Below are 22,015 nucleotides of genomic sequence, written 5' to 3' on the forward strand. Positions count from 1 at the left end.
TGGAACTCACTATGTAGACCAGGCTGGCCTTGAACTCACAGAGATCTACCTGCCTCCGCCTCCTGAGTGCTGGGATTAAAGGCATGTGCCACGTGTCCAGCATATTTATTATCTTTATTTTATGTGTATGATTGTTTTGCCTTACATGTATATATCACATTCATGCGTTGCCCACAGAGGCCAGAAGAGGGTGTCAGATCCCCTGGCACTGGACTTAAAGACAGTTGTTAGCTGCCATGTGGGTGCTGGGAACCAAACCCCAGTCCTGTGCAAGAGCAGCCAGTGCTCTTTGGCCATCTTCCAGCCCCTTAATAGTTTATGTCAAGGTTGTGTCTCAGAGAGTTATCCAGGCTGACCTCAACCTTGAGATCTTCCTGCCTCAGCCTTCAGAGGATCTGGGGTGCCAGGCTTCTGTCCACACCTGGCTGTACTCTCCTAGTTTTGACTAACAGCCATGTAGTGGCCTCTAAGAACAAGATGCAGGACACCCATCTCTCCAAGTCCCCGGCTCTTCGTCCTGAGCCCCGGCCCCTGCTGGTTTGTTTTCCTACCTTCTCCTGGTGCTATGTGGACTGGGTCATCTCTCCTAGTCTAGCCCTGAGCCCTTCCCCTGGCTCCTGGCTGGGTCTTACTCCTGTTGGCCTGACCTCCATGTCCCTGCCCACCTGTTGAAGAGCTGCCTCCCAATATTATGGTAAAAGGAGCCCATCATTAGTCATCTATACCAAGGAGCTTTTGAGAGTGCACGGGGCATACATGTGTCACCTGAGGTTGGCCAGGAGCCAGGATGTCCCACCACACCAAGCAGTTTATATCCCACATAATGGACAGTGGTGTCCTGGTGTGCCTACACAGTGCCTTCGGCATTTGCTAACGTAGCTGAGACATGGAACTCCACGTTGGGATGGAAACGTGAGATGACATTTGCTTTGACCTTGGCTTAGTTTAACCCACTTTGGCTGTTTTTAATCATAGACCTAGTGCCCGCCGGAAGCAGGACTATGAGGCTGTTGATAATACAGATGAAGCCCAGAAGAAATTTGGCAATGTCAAGGCCATTTCCTCAGATATGTATTTTGGAAGACAAGCCCAGGCAGATGTAAGAGTGCAAAGAGATTCTAAGGGGACCCCACAGAGCAGGAAGGAAGCTTGGCTGGAGGGGCCAAGGGAGGAGGGGCTGCTGAGGGACAAGGGCCAGAGATCCCCAGGGCAACAACGCTGGAGCCCAGATGCAGCCCAGGCCTTCATAAGCACCTGGCCTGCCACTTCAACAAGAGGACAGCTTTGCAGTCAGGGACCTGTCTAATTTCTCTTCTTCCTCTCTGGGGTTTTAAATGGCCAACAGTCAATTTCGAGTAAATTTCAGGAGGTTTTTTTCTATGGCTCAAGTTGCCCTGATCATCTTACCACAGTTAAACAAACTGTGGATATGTTCGTGAGGGCATACACCATTTGCTGGCTGGTACCTGTCTGGGAAACATGTGTGTACTGGTCACAGTGGAGTCCCGCTAAGCTAAGGCTCAGCCAGTTTCCCTCTAGCGCTGAAGTATGGTGTGCTCCAGCCAGACTCTCGGGAGGAGGGAGGAGCGTGGGGAGAGCTTGGACTGTGGGGCTTATTTCCTGATGGTGCTGGTTTTATCTACAGTGGTATCATTGCCAGAGGCAGTTTTCCCAGTTCCTCAGATTGGTTTTGTTTTAAAGTTGATGATGGGTAGGGTGCAGCTCAGTGGTTCAGCACTTGCCTGGCATGCTCGAGGCCCTGGGTTCCAACCATCTCCAGCACCACACAAAAAGTATAAATGTGATGCATTCCAACTGATGCCCTAAAAATGTGATGGGCATGGACAGTCTCCTAGAGTGGCCTTTCTTAGAGTGACTGAGAGGAACACCCCGACTGTGCCCGCCTGTCCACCCATGACCTGCATCCCATGCAGAATACAAACTTCGTGCCACCCCGGGACCTTGCTGGGGGGTCACGTGGGAGGTAAATGCGCCAAAGGGGACAAACCCACTCCAATCTCTCTTCAGTGATTCTTTCGGTAAAGTTGTTCCCTAGGCTTGGTGTGTAACACTGCCTCTTGTACTGTTTAGTTCGAAACCCGGGCCCGGCTGGAGAGGCTCTCTGCCAGCTCCTCCATCAGCTCTGCAGACCTGTTTGACGAGCAGAGGAAGCAGACTGCAGGTAAGGGGCCCACGGACCTTCATCATATCTCCAGTCTGAGCATGGCTCGTCTCTGTAAGACCTTTCACTTCCCAAACTACCTAATCTCCTCCTCCTCCTCCTCCTCTTCTTTCCTTCCTTCCTTCCTTCTTTTTTTTTTTTTTCTGTCTTTTTGAGACAGGGCCTCCCTGTAGCCCCAGCTGGCCTGGAACTCACTATGTAGACCAGGCTGGCCTTGAAATCACAGAGATCTGCCTGCCTCTGCCTCCCAAGTGCTGGTACTACAGGCGTGTGCCATCATGCCTGGCTAAATCACATCTTACACTCTGGTCCCTGTGTGAACAGAATAGCTGAAGTTGTCATTCCAGGTGTCCCAGGAAACAAGTCATGGAGTTTATGCCACAGTGGGCTTATGACCTGAAAAGTTGTTTGTATAGAAGGTGGTGGGCTACTACAAGATAGTGGCCACTCCCTAGCTCAGGACGATGGTGTGTTTAGCTTCTAGCTCCGCCATCTGTGAAGTGGTGGATAACACAAAGTTGCATTGAGGCTTATATGAGATGCTGTGTAAGGAGCTAGCATGCAGGGTTTGGTACCCAGCAGGTGCCTCAGGCCCCTCAGCTTTCAAGACACACAAAGCATGCAGCAGCGGTGACTCCCCAGGAAGACAACACAACTTGGCAACCGGCAGATGGACAGGAAGGGCCTGTCTCTGCTGTTCCCTCCTCAGGGTCCGCACCTCTGCACAGGGTGTCTGGTTGTTCCAGAGCTGGGGTCTAACAGGGATGGCCTGTCAGCCCAGACATGAAGCTCAGAACAGGTCTTTCACTGTCCACTCAGAATTAAGCCTGTTTTTGCCACACGGTCTCAGCTTCAACAGAGAAGTACAGGATAGTCTCCAGGTCTGGGACCTTCTGCGTGAAGCTTTGGGCATGTGGACTCACTGTGGCCCTCAGGTACAGTGGCCCTCAGACTGCTACAGGCAGTGTAGAGGGACATCCCAGCCTGGTGTGTGCTAGCGGAGTGGCTGGCAGGCAGGCGGCTGTGTTCAGTGAGGCAGGTGCCCAGGGCTGATAGTCTTGGTCAGCCACTGAAAAGCAAGGCCTTTCCTGGCAGCTCTGGGGCAGCTGTGACTCTTGGGCTTGGTGTCTCATTTCTGAACCTTCTACATCCTGGCCTTTTGTCATGGCTACTTTCATGTTGTGCCATGAACCACCCCTGGCACAGAGGCACTTGGCCAACTCCAAGGCCTCCCAGCATCTCCCTCCCCTACCTTCAGGTCAGAGCTGGGTCATCACGTTGGAACCTGGCACAGGCAGGCAGGTGGGTTAATCCCCAGGCACGCTTGCTTTTCTAATTCAGTTTCCTGGAACATTTACCCTGAAACATTATTGTTAAAAAAAAAAAAAGAACAGCTCTTGAGATAAAGTAAACACATCCTTCCTAGTGTTACAGAGCCATGACCAGCTCACACCAGCTCACATTCTTCCTGTCCTGTCACAGAGCATAGGTCCATAGGGACTCAGGGTCTTCAGAAGCTGCTCCCTGGGTGCCTGGCTGTCCCTGATCTCAGTCCTGCTGGCAGTCAGCTCTTGGCAGAGGTTGTGCACTTCCTAAGGTCAGGTGGTTGGGACTGCTGTGACCTGCACACATGCATACACACGCACCTGGCCTCCTCTCAAAGCTGCCCGTAGTAACTACCCTAACCCAGCACGCGGGGTGGTCTCACTAAATTACATTTTTCCTTCTCTGAACTTCAGCAAAGTCAAAGCTGGTGTTAGAAGTGATTCCATGGTCTCATCCCGAAACAATCCCTTGTGTGAGGGCAGCAATCTGTAGGTCATGGTTTGCATGTTCCTGTGAGTTAGATCACGGCCACGGTGTGATTGAGCAGGAGCCCTGGGCCATTCTCGGGGCCATTCCCCAGTAGGGGAGGTTGAAGGCTTGAGTGAGAAGCACGTGTGGGTACCAGAGGCATAGCAGTAGGGCCTGTGGCCACTTCTGTGGATGGGGCCAGTGGGATGTGGACTTTGTGGATGGACTGAGCCCTGCCTGAGGAAAGGTGGGATGTTCAGGGTCCCAAATGACAGAGCAGAGGAAGGTCTGTGACAGCCATGTTAGCAAAAAGCTCAGTGCCCAGCTCAGTCCTTGGTATGTGTGTGTGTGTGTGTGTGTGTGTGTGTGTGTGTTTTAGTGTGTGTGCATGCACACCATATACCCGCGGAGGCTCGAGATTGACGGAGGGAATGCCTCATTGCCCCTACCCTTTCTTTGAGGCACGATCTCTTAATTGAACCCAGAGTTCACAGATGTAGTCTCACCAACCAGCTTGGTCTGGGAATCCCCTCTCCATGTTCCAAGTGCTGGGCCACCACACCCACCTGGCACTTCTGTGGGTTCTGGGAATTTAAACTCTGACCCTCACACCTGTGTGTCAAGCGCTTTATCCACTGAGCCCTCTCCTCAGCCTCCTTCAGCATCTCTTTCAAAAAACACTCTAATGGTTCCAGTGGCACACAGCCTGGGCTGGATGGGCCCCACAGCCCCAGGCTCAGTGGTCTCTGGGGGCTTTGCCTGCTGACGTCTTACACTGTCAGGCAGCACAGTCCTGAGACTCTGAGGGGCCAGTTCTGCCACAGCCATGCTGTCTCAGGCTGCTGCACCTGTCTCAGGAAGCAGCTACCGTAGGTGTGTTTTCATCCGTGTTAGACTCGATGTTCTGACGATCTTAGGAAGATTTTTCTCTTGATGTCTCCGTTTCTGGGAATTTGGTACATAACATCCCATTCTGAGTGCCAAGGAGGAGTCCTGGACTCCCCCCAGGGGAGGGACAGAGCCCTGGGCTCTGAGTCTCTCCCAGGATCCTGTCTCTAGTCCCTACCATGGTCTGGGCCTTTCTGTCCTGTGTCCTCCGGCCTCATCCTGTTGCTCCCATCCCTCTCCTTTTCCAGTGATCTTTCAAAGACAGTCCAGCCACTGAGGTTGGACCCCTTGCCCTTGGGTTGGTGTGTTGCCTGTGTCCACTCACACACTTACCTGTTCCCAAGTCTCATTCCTGTTCACCAGCTTTGCCTCTCTCCAGCTGTCCTGGCCTGTGGGGCCTCCTTAGGCCTCCACATGCCTGTGCCTCACTCAGGGGTAAGGCACCAGTGACTGTCTCTCCTAACTACGGCGGGAGTTCTTTGGAGGTAGGACCCGTCTTCTCTTGTCTGTGCCCTTGGCACCCGACAAAGCCTGGGAGGAAGCTCTGTCATGCATTTGTTGAATGAGCACAATGCTCGCCAAGCCTGGGGCCTGCTTACTGCCCATTGCAGGACCACGGCCCTTTTCCCAGTACCCCCAGCGCCTCATGGCCAGTGCTGGGCATGGCATTCTGCTTCTCCGAGTGCCATGTCCCCCTGCTATGGTGGCCGAGGAGCTCTGTGGTGGGGCCAGTCTTTCATACTAGGCCCCGCCCTACTTCAGAGTCCCTTTCCCTGGACACAGCTGTTGATTGGGAGGGGGCAGGAAGGGTAGGGCGTGTTCACCTAGCACAGGTGTCCTTGGAGAGGGACAAGCAAGCATCTGTGTGTGTGCAGGAAACTACAACCTCTCCAACGTGCTGCCCAATGCCCCCGACATGGCCCAGTTCAAGCAAGGCGTGCGGTCTGTTGCTGGAAAGCTCTCTGTCTTCGCCAACGGGGTCATGACGTCCATTCAGGTCAGTGAAGGAGGGCTGTATCTCCCAGCAGACCGCCATCTGTAGCTGGGCTGGAGGTCTGTTCTGCCGTGCAGATGTGGATGGAATCATTGCTACATGATCCGTGTGTACTGTAGGAGAGCCTAGCATCTTGAAACCAGAAGCTACAGTTGGATGTTTAAAATTCCTAACCACTAGGCCTCGTAGCCTAGGCCTGTATAATCTCAGCTACTCAGGAGCTGAGGCAGGAGGATCTTGAATTCAAGGCCCGAGTGGGCTATAGAGTAAGATGCTGCCTTAATACAAAGTTTTCTAAGTTGTGACTGGAGAATTGTTACTGGGGTTGTCGTAATTTCCTAATTCCTAGTTCGGAACAGAATTCCGTTTTTTTTGTTGTTGTTGTTTTTGTTCTTTTTGAGACAGGGCCTCCCTGTAGCCCCAGCTGGCCTGGAACTCCGTATGTAGACCAGGCTGGCCTTGAACTCACAGAGATCTGCCTGCCTCTGCCTCCCGAGTGCTGGGATTAAAGGTGTGTACCATCCACGCCCAGCTCCCTATGCATATCTTTGAAATGGGAACCCAATGGCCTGTGACTGTGCTCTAAGGTCTCTACATGGTTAAAATTCTCCACAGCCACTTTTGTAGGAAGTAGAAGCCTGCTTATCTAATTTGTTTACTCCCCACACTGGGTGTTTTGCTATATTTGTCTTTTTGAACTTATTCTCACTAGTTGAATCTTCCATCATATATGGCTCTGGAGGACATGTCTTACAAGTATATAAAGTAGTTGGAGCGTGCCCCCCGCATTGGTCCCCTTTGCCCCTCCAGACAGATCCGCCTCAATTACACACAACATACACATACGTGATTGTATGTACCTCTATAAAAATGGGCACTTGTCTTCCTAAGATGGACTTAAGTCACGTAACAGGCAGTAAGGCAAGGATGGGACCTACGGTTTATAACAAGGCCTTCCTAGATTATGTGAACAACTGGCTTCTGGAACCTTATGTGAAATTATTTTAGAAGAATTCTGTTAGGGTGAAATGTGTCTCTGGGGAGTAGGCAGAGTGGACGTGGCCATTTCTAGGTCCACAGAGCCATCTTTGTCCCCAGAAGACATTGCTGTGGCCTTGGGAGTGTGTGGAAAGTCTGTCCCGTGGACAGTGAGTGCCTGACTGCAAGGGCTTGGAATGCTTCTCCCTAATTGGGCCCGTGGCCAGGTTCTCCTAGCAGGTGGCATTCCTGTTTTGGGGGTACACCCACTCACATCCCCATCCCATAAAGGGAGGCAGAGAGACGATCAGCAGGGCCAAAATCGAGGTTTCAGACTTCTAGCATACCCCATATACACAGCCTTGGCCACTGCCTCCCAATCCTTAGCACAGCCTGGATGCTCCAGGCCTTGGTGCGACCCCAGGCAGCTCTCCAAAGCCCCCTCACCCTCCTAGGCATGGAGAGGCCGCAGCAAGAACTCGTCTGTTTCTTGGTGCCTAGACTGATGCCAGGAGTCTGGTGCCACCAGTCAGATGCATGCACGGTAGGAGGCATATGCAGGTGCTGGTGGTCAACGTGGGTCTGCTTCTCTCTAGGATCGCTACGGCTCTTAATCTTGATGCTGCGCCGACTCCATCCTGGCAGAACTCCACTTCAGATGGACCCAGGACCATGTCTGGCCATGCCGAAGCCCCGACAGTTGTGCAGACTGTTTCTGCTTCTCCCCTGATGTCTGTACTCCTGATTTTTAATAGTTCCTTTGAGATGTTCCCGTTTCTGATGTAGTAGAAGCTGTGCCGTCACTTCTGTTGGAGGTCAGCGCCTTTGTCACGGTCAAGTGTAGCTTTATTTTTGTGGGATTGGTAGATCTAAGAGCTGGGGGGCTGAGCCCTCCCTCCAACCCCACCCTGGACCTCTAGGGGGACAGGCGCATCCATGGACTGGGGGCTCAGGGCTGCTAGAGTCAGCGGATGCTGGAGAAATAAATCAACAGCACATACCTCTCACTGAAAAGGAGCGGACGGTAAAAGCAAGAGCTGAAGTGCCCAGCATCTGACGTGACAGATTCCCATTGATTTCAAACAACATTTAAGCCATCTGTCCTTTTGTAAATTATTTTATATGCTCACTACACTTTAAAATGTTTTCCAATGAGTTCTTTTAACAATCCTAAGCTTCCAAAGAGCCAAGGGAGTTTATTTTATCAAGATGTTACTGTTTGAATTGATGCAAGCCAAGAACTCCTGAAATACACTTAGAAATCGATGTATGTACAGAAAACCGAGTAAGGCAAGAAGATCTGGCTTCAGCCTGTAGTTCGGAGTCTGGGGAAATGGTGATTATAATTGGGTAGTATTGTTAATATTTTTTTATCTTGACCTTAGTGTTCCAAAAGTTACAGGATCTATGTAAATCACTAAAGTGACTTGGCTGTGTTTTAGACAGCACTGCACGCATTGTTCAGCCCAGTAAAATATATTTGAAATTTGGTGAACCAAAAATGTGAATATTTTGTGAATCTTTCTTAAAAGGTCCAATTTGTAGACTTCTAAATATAACAGACGGTCACAGCAGAGCCTGTTGCTGCATTGTTTTTCCATAGAACCTTTTTTTTTTTTCCGTCTTTTTTGAGACAGGGTCTCCTTGTAGCCCCAGCTGTCCTGGAACTCACTATGTAGATCAGGCTGGCCTCGAACCCACAAAGATCCGCCTGCCTCTGCCTCCCAAGTGCTGGGATTAAAGGTGTGCGCCATCCCGCCCGGCTCCATAGAACCTTTGTAATGAATCATACACTGGGCTGTGGCGTGACACTCCCTGTTACGGTGGGTATCATAGGGTCTGATGTACATACCACTGTCCCAGCACAGTGGGAAAGTGGGTGCCCATGTTAAAGATACCGTCAGTGTATGGGAGGGAAGGGGGCTTCGGTGGCAAGACACAGAATGTTCCAGCTTCATACACTGATCCTGGCATGGTGATGCACACCTTGAGCCACAGCTGATTTTTCTAGAAGTTCTGATGGAAATTCCAGGATTAAGGTGCTCTTTGGATGGGTGTCCCCTGAGGCCTTACTTCCTGGCACATGGGGAAGGAAGGGCATGCTGGTGTCTTATTTCAGTGCTGGGATGGGACCTAAGGCCTTGGGCATACTAAGCATGCTGCCCAGCCCATCTTCCAATTCAGAGGACACCAGCCACGAGAACCAGCCTCATTTCACCTCAGCTGCCCCCTCAGGCCCTTCTGGACATTCACTTTGGACATAAGGCATTAACAGCTCACATGGGAATGCAGCTCTGTCCAAACAGTGCCCTAGGCAACCCTCCCTGGGCTAGTCTGGCCCATAGTGGGCCCTGTATTCATCCCCACTTCTATTATTTCCCTTGTACCCCAGGCTTGTGAGCCCCTGCCACAAGCTGCTCTTTCTCATCTGCTTCCACATCACAGGCAGCTGTCTCACCCGAGGCCTTGCCACGGCATCTCTGGAGCTGCCTGGTCAGCATGTCAGAGTACCTCAGTGAGGACACAGGCCAAGTGCTGTGCTGCGCAGGGCTGGTCCACTCAACTGGCCAGCAGCTGCCAGTCCAGAGATCCCTATCTGTGGGCCCCTAGCCTAGTGTGTGGTGTGTGTGTGTGTGTGTGTGTGTGTGTGTGTGTGTGTGTGTACATGCAGGAAAATCAGCTCGTTCTTGAGCCCTGGTGTCTTATTTTGTAATTATTTTGCATGAGTGCTTCCTGTATTTTAATGTTAGTTGTGGGACTGGAGAGATAGCTCAGTGGTTAAGAGCAGAGGACAGAGATTTGGTTCCCAACACCCACACGACAACAGCCTGTGACTCCAGTTCCAGGGGATCTGACTAATGCCCTCTTCTGGCCTCTGCAAGCACTAGGCATGTGTGTCGTGCACGTATATACATGCAGGCAAAACACTCATATGCACAGTAAAATGAAAAGATGTTCCTTGTTTGGGGCTGTAGCTCATTAGAGCATTTACTCTCCATGTGTGAGGTCTTAAGTTCCATCCCCAGTACCAAAAAAAAGTTAGTTTCAGCTTAATGAAACACATTTTGGAGCTATTAAATTTTTTTTTTTTTTGGTCTTTTTTTGAGACAGGGTCTCCCCGTAGACCCAGCAGACCTAGAACTCACTTTGTAGACCAGGTTGGCCTTGAACTCACAGAGATCTGCTTCTGCCTCCCGAATGCTGGGTTAAAGGTGTGCGCCACCACACCTGGCTATTAACATTTTTTTTAAATGGGAAGGCTGAAAGTGTGGCTCAGCAGTTGAGCCTAACACACATGGCCCTGGTTCCATGCCCAGTACTGTAAAAACAGAAACCTATGACAGGAGCTCCTGGGAACTGGCTACAGGTTGCGCCTCTGCTGTGGAAAGGTGTTTTTGAGCTTTCACTGTTGAGTGTGAACAGGGAGGGCCAGGTGGCGGCTTAGCCTCTGTGCTAAGAAAACTGGGTAGAAGGCTTTGCTGAGCAGCACCTTGCCCAGAACAAACTCCTGGTTAAATTACAGCATTAAAAAAATTTTTTTTAATATTTTATTTGTTATTTTATGAGTATGAGTGCATTGCCTGCATGCATGTGAGTGCACCCAGGTTGTGCAGTGCTGCGGAGGTCAGAAGAGGGCTTTGAATTCCTCTGGAATTGGAGTTAAAGACGGTTTGTAGCCACCATGTGGGTGCTAGGAATCGAACCTGGGTCCTCTGCAAGAGCAGTCAGTGCTCTTAACCACTGAGTCATCTCTCCAGCCCCAAATTACATTTTAAATTTCCACAGAGGGGCTGGAGAGATGGCTCAAGACTGCTTCCTACCCTTCCAGAGGGCCTGAGTTCAGTTCTTGGCACCCATATCACTTGACTCACAATCTCCTGTAACTCCAGCTCCAAGGCATCCAACGCCCTCTTCAAGCTTCTTCAGACACGTACACATGTGGCATTCACTCATACAGTTACACAAAGATTAATAAAATAAATCTTCCAGGCATGATGGTGCATGCCTTTAATCCCAGCACTTGGGAGGCAGAGGCAGGTGGGTCTCTGAGTTTGAGGCCAGCCTGGTCTACATACGAGTTCCAGGCCAGCTGGGGCTACAGAGAGACCCTGTCTCAAAAAGACCAAAATAAATTAATTAAAATAAAATCTTTAAAGTCACCAAAACAGCTGGGCATGGTGGCACATACCTTCAATCCCAGCACTGGGGAGGCAGAGGCAGGCAGATCTCTGTGAGTTTGAGGTCAGCCTGGTCTAAGTATCAAGTTGCTGTCTATAGGGAGATGCTGTCTCAAAAACCAGTCATCCATATACTACTGAGGTGGTGAGCAAATAGATGTAAATAAAGATGCCAGTGCCACTGGGAGGGTCTCCTGTCCTCCGAGATTGGAGGGGTTCAGGAGGAACCATCACCCTACAATGCTCGTGGGCTTAGCCTCCAGTTCCAGGAAAACTGAGGGCCCTCCACTGATTGAGCAAGGCCCCACCCCCATCCCATCCCCACTCCCCCAGTTAGGTGAGCACCCAGCACACCTGATCTAGATACTGAGACTGGAAGCCTATGGTTAGATGAGGCCCTCCCCACCATCTGTCAGGCTTACAGTCCCTGGGAGCCTGCCTACCTGTGACTCCCAGTCCACCATGCGGGGTCTCTCTGGCCTGTGCCATTCCTTTCCATCAAACCTCACTAACCAGACTTTGAGGTCTTGTGGCCTTCCTGTCCCCAGCCAACTCCACTGTGGCCACACGGGCCTCTTAGAGCCAGAGTGTGACTGCATGGCCCGTCTGTGACTTGGAATATGTGCACCCTGGGGACAGGGGTGTTGGTCTGTCTTAGTCATGAGTGTCACCCACTGTCTAGAGTTGTGCTGGGTACACCGAAGGCCCCGAGGTACTGTTACATTGGGAATCTCAGCCTTTGCCACTCTGTGAGAGTGACTAGGGATGACAGCAGACACAGGCTGGAAGGCAGCGGCAACTCCGGGGCTGGACCCACAGGCCACCATACCACCACCCCCTTCCTCCTTTTGAAGCTTTTTACGTTCCTCCTTTCCGCACCATACTCACGTGCTTTCCCTGACCCATCCCGCCCCTGACCTCCACAGACACTCAGTGTCATGGAAGCTGCTGACTGGGGGGTGAGGGGGTGGAGTGGGCTGACAAGCGCGACAGCCTCCAGCAGAGAACAGCAGAACCTAGCCCTGCCCTGTGAGGCAGTCGCAGCTGTCCTCCTGGGTGCCATGCAGTCAGGAGCCCTGTGTTTGCACTGTGTCCCGTGACAGGGCCTCAGAGGGCGGCATGCTCTCCTGCCCCTTCGTCTCTATTTGTCCCCTGTTTGTAGTTCTTATCCTGATGTTTGCTTAATTCTTTGTTTCACCAACAGCAGGAACTCAGTGTCAGGAACACCTGCTGCAGACCCAGCACAGACTGTCCAGTGATGGACAGATGTGTCTTTTCCAGTCCTCTGTGCCAGGCATCCGTTCCTGTCCCACCGAGGCAGTTGGGGTCATGTAGGGACACTGTCTCCAGAAGATGGGTCCAACTTAGATGAGCTGTAGCCTGGGGCTGAGTCTTGTGTTTGGGCCCCGCCCACCCCACACGACTTCCCTCCTCAGACCTGCCCTTCATTTGGCCTCCCCCTGCCCTGGCTGTACTGGTGGAGTCAGTAGGGGCTTCCCTTGAGTCTGCAGTCCAGCAGGCTCTGCATGTTTGGGCACACAGGTCTGTTGGAGTTTAGACCATCATCACCAAGTCATTCTAGCACAGTTGGGGTATTCCTTTCGGGAACACATGCCTCCAAATGAGCTTTGCAGCTCCCCGCAAGTCCAGGCTCCCTCTTACCCACATACCACCCTGGTTCTCCCAGCAGCCACCGTGAGGGTTCAGGGGAGAGAGTTCATGGCCTGGGACCCAGGTTGCGAGGGGGGTACTGTGATGGAAACTTGATGATGGCTGAAGAGGTTTGCTGGCAAGCATGAAGGAGAATGAGGAAATTAAGGCTGTGGGGCAGAGGAAGGAGGAGACCCATGCCAGTCAGGATAGGAAATCAAGGTTTCAGGTCTGCAGGTGGGTCTTCATCTAGGGCTTCAGATGCACAAGGGAGTTGGCCGGGTAAAGCTGGCTTTTGAGGCCAGAGGACTGGGACCACCCAGGGTTTACTGCAGTTTAGAGTTCAGATGAAGAGACAGGACAGGCCACAGAAAGGGTGGGGGGGCCGTGGATGGGCATCCCCAGGGCCTGGTGAGAAAAACAGTAAGTGATCATTACGCGTAAACCCACCTCCCAAAGAAGGCCAGCAAAAGTGAAGGCTATGAGGTGCAGTTTCAGTTAAGGGTTCGTGTTTGGGGGCTGGAGATGTAGCTCAGTAGGTACAACGCTTACCTAGCACAGAACCCGGAGTTCTATCTCCAGCACCACATAAACTGAGCATGGTGGTGCCCATTTGTAATCCCATAATCCTGGCACCGAGAGATGGAGGCGGGAGGATCAGAAGGTTAAGGTCGCAGGGCATGGTGGCAGCCTTAACCCCAGTGCTGGAGAGGCAGAATCTGCAAAGCAGGTTCCAAGCCAGCTGGACCTACCAGGAGGCCCGGCCTGAAATAGACAAAATCTTTTTTTTTTTTTTAAGTTTTGTGTTCAGTTGCTGGTAATGGCACAAAAACGTGTCCAGGTATAGAGTATTTGGGTTTCCAGTTTCACAACAGACACCTGGAAATGCATAGTCTGGTATTCACAGGTTGACACCACAACGGCACAAGGGCCCAGGCCCCTGCTAGTCAGCCACCTCTGCTGATATCATGATAGGACCTTCATGCACATGATCTCACAATGGCTGCGCCGGCTCCAGCTATGAAAGGTAGGAAGAAGGGAAGGAGTAAGGGTGTGTGTCGGATGTCCTGCCTGTCCCTTTTTTGTATGCATCTTAATAGTCAGAAATTGTCATAAGTCCACTTTGAGCCACAAAGGAGGAAGGAAATGTTTTTTACTGTCTGCCCAGCCCCGTCCGGAGAAATAAAAGATTCTTCTAGGAAAGAACGGACAGTTATACAAACGGGAGAACCTAAATTCAGATCCCCAGCACATAGAGCCAGGCATGGTAGTATGCATCTGTAACCCCACCTCTGAGAGGACGGAGACACGAGGATCCCCGGGGCCACACTGGCCAGCCAGTCTAGTCAAACTGATGAACTCCAGCTTCAGTGAGAGGCTCTGTCTCAAAAAGTAAGGTAGAGGCTAGCAAGATAGTTTATTGGGTAAAGGTGCTTGCCACCAGTTTGAATGACCTGAGTTCAATCAGCCTGATGGTCTGATCCCTGGAACCCGCATGGTGGAAGGAGAGAACCAACTCCCACAAGTTGTCCTCTGACCTCCACATGTGCACCACAGCACACTTGCACCCCCACACACATAAAATAAATACACATTTTTAAATGTTTTCTATCTTTTGCGTATAAGTGGTTTGTTTTGTTTTGTTTTTTGAGACAGGGTCTCCCTGTAGCCCCCAGCTGGCCTGGAACTTGCTATGCTGACCAGGCTGGCCTTGAACTCACAGAGATCCTCCTGCCTCTGCTGGGATTAAAGGCATGTGCCACCACGTCCGGCAGCACGTATGAGTGTTTTGCCTGCATGTATGTAAGTGCACTTGTGCCTTTGGAGGCCGTCAGATCCCCTGGAACTGGAGTTAAAGATGTTATCCATCATGTGGGTGCTGGGAACAAACCTGGGTTTTCTGCTAGAGCACCCAGTGTCGTTAACCACTGAACCATCTCTCCAGCCCTGCTTTAAAAAAAAAAATGGGTGGACAGCAATTGAGAAAGACAACTGACATCAGCCTCTTGGCTTCCACAATTGCATAGCAGGCATGCATATAACACATACACACACACACACACACACACACACACACACCAGGCAAACAGGTGTCCAACATAAAGTACTATATACACGCCACCTGCTGTTTAACAGCCCCTGCCCCCACAGTTCTAAAGAGACAGTGTAGGTAACTGTGTATTGTAGGTGCTACTAAGATGCTTGTTCAATTCGTGGTCACCCAGCTGGCCATACTCTCTGTGCCTTGATAAACCCGGTCATGAGCCATTGTTCCTGGCTTCAAAGGCCCAGCCTTGGGAACTCTGATCTGCAGGAAACTTTAGTGGCCCTTTCCTTCTCGTTGGGAACTGGACCGTTTACATGCCCTACCCTACCTCACAAACTGAAACAGATCCTGGACAAGAAAGAACTTGGCCGGGACCCAGGTGAGCCAGATCTGCAGGCTTTTCAGGGCAAAGTGTTTCCTAAGCCTCTGCAAACCCAAGCTCTGTAGCCTCCACAGTGCGGGGGTTGGGGGGTGGGCATGAAAAGCCAGAGCCCCTGGTGCTGGAGTGGAAGGGTCAGCAATCAACAAGCGACAGGAAGGACCAGAGGTAATGGGCTATGGAGGCGTGGGAGAGAGAGTGGAGGGAGCAGGTGGCTGGCTGCCACAATAGGACCTCCCCCAGAGGACACGGAGTCGGGAGGGGAGGACCCAGGAGGAGTTGTGAGGAGTTAAGAACACTGACTGTTCTTGCAGAAGACCCAGGTTTGAATCCCAGCACCCACATGGCAGCTAACAACTGTCCATAACTCCAGTTCCAGGGGATCCAACAGCCTCTCTGTCCTCGGGCATTACACCACACAGGTGCACTTACCTACATGCAAGCAATACATGCATACACACATAAAATTAAAAAAAAAAATGACCCTCCCTAGCAGCCCACAGAACCTGCTGGAAAGTCCCCCGAAGGAGCTAGTGGTGATACCGGTCTCCTCTTGATTCACAAAGCACTACAGCACTGGTTCACTTCTTCATGACCGCCGTGTGGCATGTACATCACTACCTGTTTGGTGCACATGTGACAGTCAGAAGACACAAGAAAACTGAAGTACCAGGTGGTTCCTCACCCCGCAAGGACAGACAGCTGGACCACAGAGGGGCCAGTTCAGGGAGTGAGCCTCTGGGCCAGCATCACTGATTCTAGGAAATGAGCCTGTGTCCACTCCTAGGGCAGTGCTCCACAGGCTGAGTCAGGTTCACAGCTCTGCCAGGTTTCCATTCTTGAACGGTATCCCACTGGATCCCGGATTCAATTGAGCAAAGCAAAGGCTTCCTGTGACTTTTTCCAGATGGTAACAGACCTACTTGACCCCAAAGGGGGAGGTACCCCCAGTACAGCTAGTAGTACAGCTTGCTCAGCTGCAGGCTCAGCAAGGCATTCCAGAAGCCTCTGTGGGAAATAATAATAATAATAATACAGAATTCTGACCATAAAATCAGGTGTAGCCGGGTGTGGTGGTGCACGTTTTTAATCCCAGCACTCGGGAGGCAGAGGCAGGCGGATCTCTGTGAGTTCGAGGCCAGCCTGGTCTACATAGGAAGTTCCAGGCCAGCTGGGGCTACAGGGAGACCCTATCTCAAAAAGGCTGAAAAAAACAAGAACCCATAAATGATGTTTGCATCATTGAGTCTGCTGGGTGCGGTGGCGCGGTCCCAGCACTTAGACACCAAAGGCAGGGGTCTCTGTGAGATTGAAGCCAGCCCGGTCTACACAGTTCCAGACCTACCAGGCTTACACAGTGAGAGACCCTGTCTCACAAAAAGCAATAGAAGTTTGGCTGGCAAGATGGCTCATCAGGTAAAGGTGTGTAAGGGTGCTTGCCACCAAGTCTAACAACCTGAGTTCAGTCCCCAGAACCCGCATGGTGCAAGGAGAGAACCAACCCCCACAAGTTGTCTTCTGACCATCACGTGCACCGGGGTGCTTTCATGTACACATACACGCACACCCCCAAAAAAATTTTAAATAAAAAATTTTTTAAAGAGTAAAAGGTGGCGCACACCTTTAATCCCAGCATTTAGGAGGCAGAGGCAAGCAGATCTCTAAGATCAAGGTCAGCCTGGTCTATATGGCCTGTTCCAGGCCAGCCAGAGGTTACAGGGAAACACTGGGGGTATAGCTCAGTGGTAGGTTGCCTGCCTAGCATATGTGAGACCCTGGGTTCAAGTCCCAGGACAGCACAAAATAAAACAGTGACAACAGGCTGGGTAAACAGCACCATCCAACAAACGAACACACTATCTATTAAGGACCCGCCCACAGCCCTCCAGTACGATTTTGTTTCTTTCTCTGAATACTGTCCAGTGCTCTCTCTATTTGGATGACAATTTTGTAACAGGTTTTATTAAAGGAATAGAAAGACAAGTCAGCAAGATTTCTGGTGTGGGTATTGAAACACGTTTGATGACAGTGCCATCAGGAGGGCCAAGTCTGACAAGAAAGCTTCCTCTCAAGTCTCTGCTCCCAACTCTGGGGTGAGCCTTCAGTCTGTTGCCCTGCAGTGTCTGCACTGGGAACCAGGTAAATGTACCCTACATCATCCAGACCCAGATCCCCTGACCTGGCTGCTCTTTACCTGGGTCCCCAAAGACCAACACCCACGCCCAAGTTCCAGATGTCCATACTGAAGGGGGTCCAGGTTGGAGGTCTCAACTGGTCACAGTAGAAATGACTTACATTGTCAATGTAAAATTCTTTTCATGTAGCCCAGGCTGGCCTTGAAACTTCATAGGTAGCCAATGATGACCTTGAACTTCTGATCCTCCTGACTCCACCTCTCCAGTCCTTGGATTACAACCATGAGCTACCAGGCCAGGCTTGTGCGGCACTGGGGACTGAGCCCAGGGCTTCGTACTTGCTAGGTAAGCACTTAGCCAACTGAACTACAGCCCCAGCTTGTCAATATAGAATTCTGTAAGAAGTATTGGGAAACTAAGGCAGGAGGGACTGCTGCACGTTACACAGCCTCGTTACACAGTGAGCTCCAGGACACACACACACACACACACACACACACACACACGGATGGACTCTGCTGACACAAGTCTGAGAACTTTCACAATTTACCACAAACTCCCCCATGGCTCAGTGAGGTACCATTGAGCTGGGCCAGTAAGTCCAGACACTTTCTTATGAAATCACGGACGTAGATTATACCAGGGAAATGTGTGACTTAGACTTAAGGAACAAGGGAGTCAAAGGAGATATGCCTGGGTTTGCCCTGTGGGCCCATGCCAGAGCTCAGAGCCTAGAGCCAGTGGTAGGGCCTTGAAGGCCAACTGTGGGGAGCAGCACAGAGTAAGAAAGGGGAGACCCACGTGGAAGATAGAACAGGGCTGCAGGGACACTCCTAAGACACAGGTCTGGGTGTGCGGGAGACAAGGCAGTGTACAGGGCACTTGGTGGGGAGTTGGCATTATGATGTCCCAATCCCAATCTGTGCTCCAGAGGGACACCAGTGTGGAGAATCACTGAGATTTGAGACGTCCCTCAGCCCAGAGCAGCAGCTGTGTGACCCTCAGCATAACTGGAGAAAGTAGGGGGAACCCAGGAATCAGGTCTGGTAGGAGGTGGGGGCAGTTCAGACAGAAGCACTCTGAGGAAACTAGGGAGTGCTGGGTGCTCCCTGCTCTTAATTTCTTCTGCATGAAGCACATTTAAGAAAAAGGGAGAGAGGAGACAGCTGGCCCTCCAGGAGATCAACGGCATAGTTCAGGGTGGAGTAGCTCCCGATAGCTTCTATGGCAGGCTGACTGAGGCCCGGAGTTCTTAATTTTGTGGCTGTTGTTCTGTTTTGTTTTTTGAGACAGGGTCTGACTATGTAGACTTGACTGGCCTGAAGTTGCTGGGCAGACCAGGCTGGCCTTGAACACATAGAGGCCCAGCTGCCTTCACCTCCCAAGTGCTGTTATTAAAGGCATGAGACACCATGTTGCCTTTGCTGGCTGATTGGGGCCCAGAGACCATCCCCACCCCTCAGATGTCTGAGCCACATGGTCAGAATTTGAGACAGTGTGCTTGGTCCTTCCCAGGGCTACAGCTCAGCCACAGTACACTGTCCAGAGCCACCTGCCAGGTCTTTACAAGCCCTGGCTTTTGGAGACAAACTCAAGGACAGAGGCTCGAAGGAGCTCATGTGGGCCTGTGTCACATCTAGGGTCACCTAGGCAGCCCCACACCATAGGAAACAAAAGCCTAGGTGGAAAAACCAACCCCAGCTTCTCAGGAACCACAACTGGGACCAGAGATAAGGCCGTGCTGACCCCACTGTCTGACCCCTGCAGAAACAAAAGTCACACCCCTTCAAGGTTCTCTGAGATCCAGGTGCTGGGGTGGTGCCCTACAGCCACACACCTTCCCTAACCATGCCAGCAAATAGCTTTAGCCTCTGCTATGGTGGTTAGAGCCCGGCTACAGATGAGAAGGTTCTGGTGTCCCCAGGAACACTGCACTGGTCTCTGTTTGGGGCCCTGACTTGCCAGGGTTGGGTGTCCAGAGAGTTGAAGGACCTGTTGCAGAAAAACCAGTGGTTCCTGTTGGGGAGCTCTTTATAAGTGGGCAGTAGGTACTTGGGTCCTGCCTGGCATGCGGTGGAGATGGTGCTTAGGGAGAAAAAAGAACAAATTGGGGGTGGGGGTGGGGGAGGGTGCCAGCCCCCGAGAAAATGGTCATTTCTGTGTTTACTCACAGGTGACAAATGCCGGGGCAGGGGACAGTGAGAGGAGAGCAGAGGCTGTCAGGGCCTCCTCCCAGGCCCATGGAGGGCCATACTGTGACTCCAAAGCCCAGGGTTTACACAGTGCAGCAGGACCCCAGAGGCCGCACTGGAAGGCTGGCATCTCCTGTCTCCACCTGTGTCCTGCCCCTGGCTCCATTCTGCCACTCCACAGGGCCTCCTTCCCTTGGAGAGCGGGGCTGTCCTCATTCCCCCCTTCAAGTTGTCTTTCTCATCATCGTCCTCTACCTGAGCCTCGCAGACCAGCCGCAAGCTGAGGCTCAGGATGACACAGCATGGATGTAGGTTTTTGGATACAGAGCCTGGTTCACCACACCCTATAATCTGGTCTTATATTCAGTCTCTTTTACTTTACCAAACTTACATCTTCTTTTTACTTATTTATTTATTTAATTTTTATTTTATGTGATTAGTGTTTTACCTGCACATGTGTAATACGCCTGTGTCATGCAATGCCTGAGACAAGAGAGGGTGTTACATTCCCCTGAAACTGGAGTTACAGATAATTGTTAACAGCCATGTGGGTGTTGGGAACTGAACCTGGGTCCTCTGCAAGAGCATCAAAAGTTCTTAACCACCGAGCCATCTCTCCAGCCCCCAGCTTACATCTTCTTAACAGAGCAGAAGGCTGTAAAGGTAGAAACTTTTGTTCCGTTCTCAGGAAAGCCATCCCTCTCTGTCTACTGAAGGACCCTAGCAAGTTTGCACTGAGAGAAAAAACAGCTAGGCCTGGCAATGCATTTCTGTAATTCCAGCCCTAGGGAGACAGAGACTGGAGGATTGGAACAAGTTTAAAACCAACCTGGTCAACATAGCAAGACCCTATCTCAAAAACCAAAACAAAACACAAACAGAGCTGGGGAAGCGGATCAGCTGGTAGAGTGTTTGCCTAGCATGCATGAAGCCCTACGTTCTAGCCCCAACACTGAATAAATCAGGTGTGGTGGTACATGACTGTAATCTAAGCACTTGGGAGATGGAGTCAGGAGGATCAAGATTTTGGTTGCATACTAAACTTGAGACCAGCCTAGGCTACAGGTGACTATATATATTGGTCTTTTTGAGACAGGGTTTCCCTGTAGCCCCAGCTGGCCTGGAACTCACTATGTAGACCAGGCTGGCTTTGAACTCACAGAGATCCACCTGCGTCTGCCACCACACCCAACTTTTTGTTTTTTTGAGACAGTGTCTCCTGTAGGTGGCCCAGGCTGACCTCAAGTTCCGTATATTGCTGAGGATGACTTTGAACTGCTAACTCCTGCCTTTCCTCTTGAGCACTCCAGTTGCTGGCCTGTGCCACCACACTTGATTGAAGAGGTGCTGGAGATCAAACCCAGGGTTTTGTGCATGTTAGATAAGTGTTCTACCAACTGGCTCCAATCCCAGTCTCTTACGGGTCAGTGTGTCGTCCTCTGAGGTCCAGTGGGAACCGTCTATTGGCTGACACATTTGCATGTCATTTGTGAACACATGCCATGTTTGCAAATGTGCCTTGTTATTTTGGTATTGAATTATGTCCCAAACTCTCAGTGGAATACTTGGCTCAGAGTGTCTCATGAGGGCACAAACGAGTTGTATGATTCCACCGTTCAGAATGATGTGTCAACACAAATGTGGGCAGGAAAATGCAAATTCAGGGTGAACTTCAAGTTCTGGCCAGCCAATGCGCAGATGTAGCCGGAACAGGAGGCCACATGAGGGTCTACTCAGGCCTGGTTCCCAGTGCAGGGACCATGGCTTCGTGTTGTCATAGGAGTGCAAAGGAGGTCAGTGAGTTGGAGACACAACTCCAGATTCCCAGGGGGAGGGTATGTGGAGGTAGGTGACTGACAGGAAGGAGCTCTGTCCTCACAGATGGACTGATGACGGGCTCACAGACCAATGAGCTCCTGGGTTAGTGAGGTGGTGACTCATGGTTCAGATGAGCTCTCCCTGGAACACTGGCTCTATTTCTCCACCAGCATCCTCTCCCACAGCCAATGATGAAAGGAGCCCCCAGAAGAGGCCATGGAGACCAGAAACACAGCCTTAGATATCCCAGCTCTAGACCATGAGCCAAGTAAACTTTTAAAAAATTTATTTATTTATTTGCTTTTGTTTTTTAAATTTATATTTATTTTTATTTGATGTGTATGAGTGCATTGCCTTCATGTATGTAAGTGCACCCGTGTGGCGTAATGCCCTTGGAAGACAGAAGAGGGTGTTGGATCCCTTGGAACTGGAGTTATGAACGGTTGTTAGACACCATGTGGGTGCTTGGATTCCAACCCAGGTCTTCTGTGGAGGCAACCAGTACTCTTAACTGCTGAGTCATCTCTCCAGTCCCCTACTTTTGGTTTTTTGAGACAGGGTCTCCCTGTAGCCCCAGCTGGCCTGGAACTCACTATGTAGACCAGGCTGGCCTTGAACTCATAGAGATCCACCTGCCTCTGCCTTTCAAGTACTGGGATTAAGGGTGTATGCCACCATGCCTGGCAAATTTCTATTTTTTTAAAGATTTATTTTATTTATTTTATGTGTATGAGTGCTTTGCCTACAGGTATGTACCAGATGTGTGCAATGCCCATGGAG

General features: G+C 51.0%; 1 protein-coding gene across 2 annotated transcripts in view; it reads left to right on the top strand.

Annotated features, from left to right (window-relative positions):
• The window catches only part of Arfgap3 (ADP ribosylation factor GTPase activating protein 3), a 50,002-nt gene extending 41,590 nt beyond the window's left edge, over nt 1–8,412 (top strand). For both annotated transcript variants that reach the window (XM_008844754.3, XM_008844755.3), the window contains exons 13-16: nt 976–1,099; nt 2,092–2,182; nt 5,740–5,861; nt 7,433–8,412. In XM_008844754.3, the coding sequence (XP_008842976.1) occupies nt 976–1,099; nt 2,092–2,182; nt 5,740–5,861; nt 7,433–7,450 (355 nt within the window). In that variant the 3' untranslated portion in view covers nt 7,451–8,412. The remainder of the gene's footprint in view (nt 1–975; nt 1,100–2,091; nt 2,183–5,739; nt 5,862–7,432) is intronic.
• Nucleotides 8,413–22,015: the final 13,603 nt, after the last annotated feature.

The sequence above is a fragment of the Nannospalax galili genome, unplaced genomic scaffold (assembly GCF_000622305.1).
Source record: "Nannospalax galili isolate Female #2095 unplaced genomic scaffold, S.galili_v1.0 scaffold180, whole genome shotgun sequence".
In the NCBI taxonomy this organism is placed as follows: Eukaryota; Metazoa; Chordata; class Mammalia; order Rodentia; family Spalacidae; genus Nannospalax; species Nannospalax galili.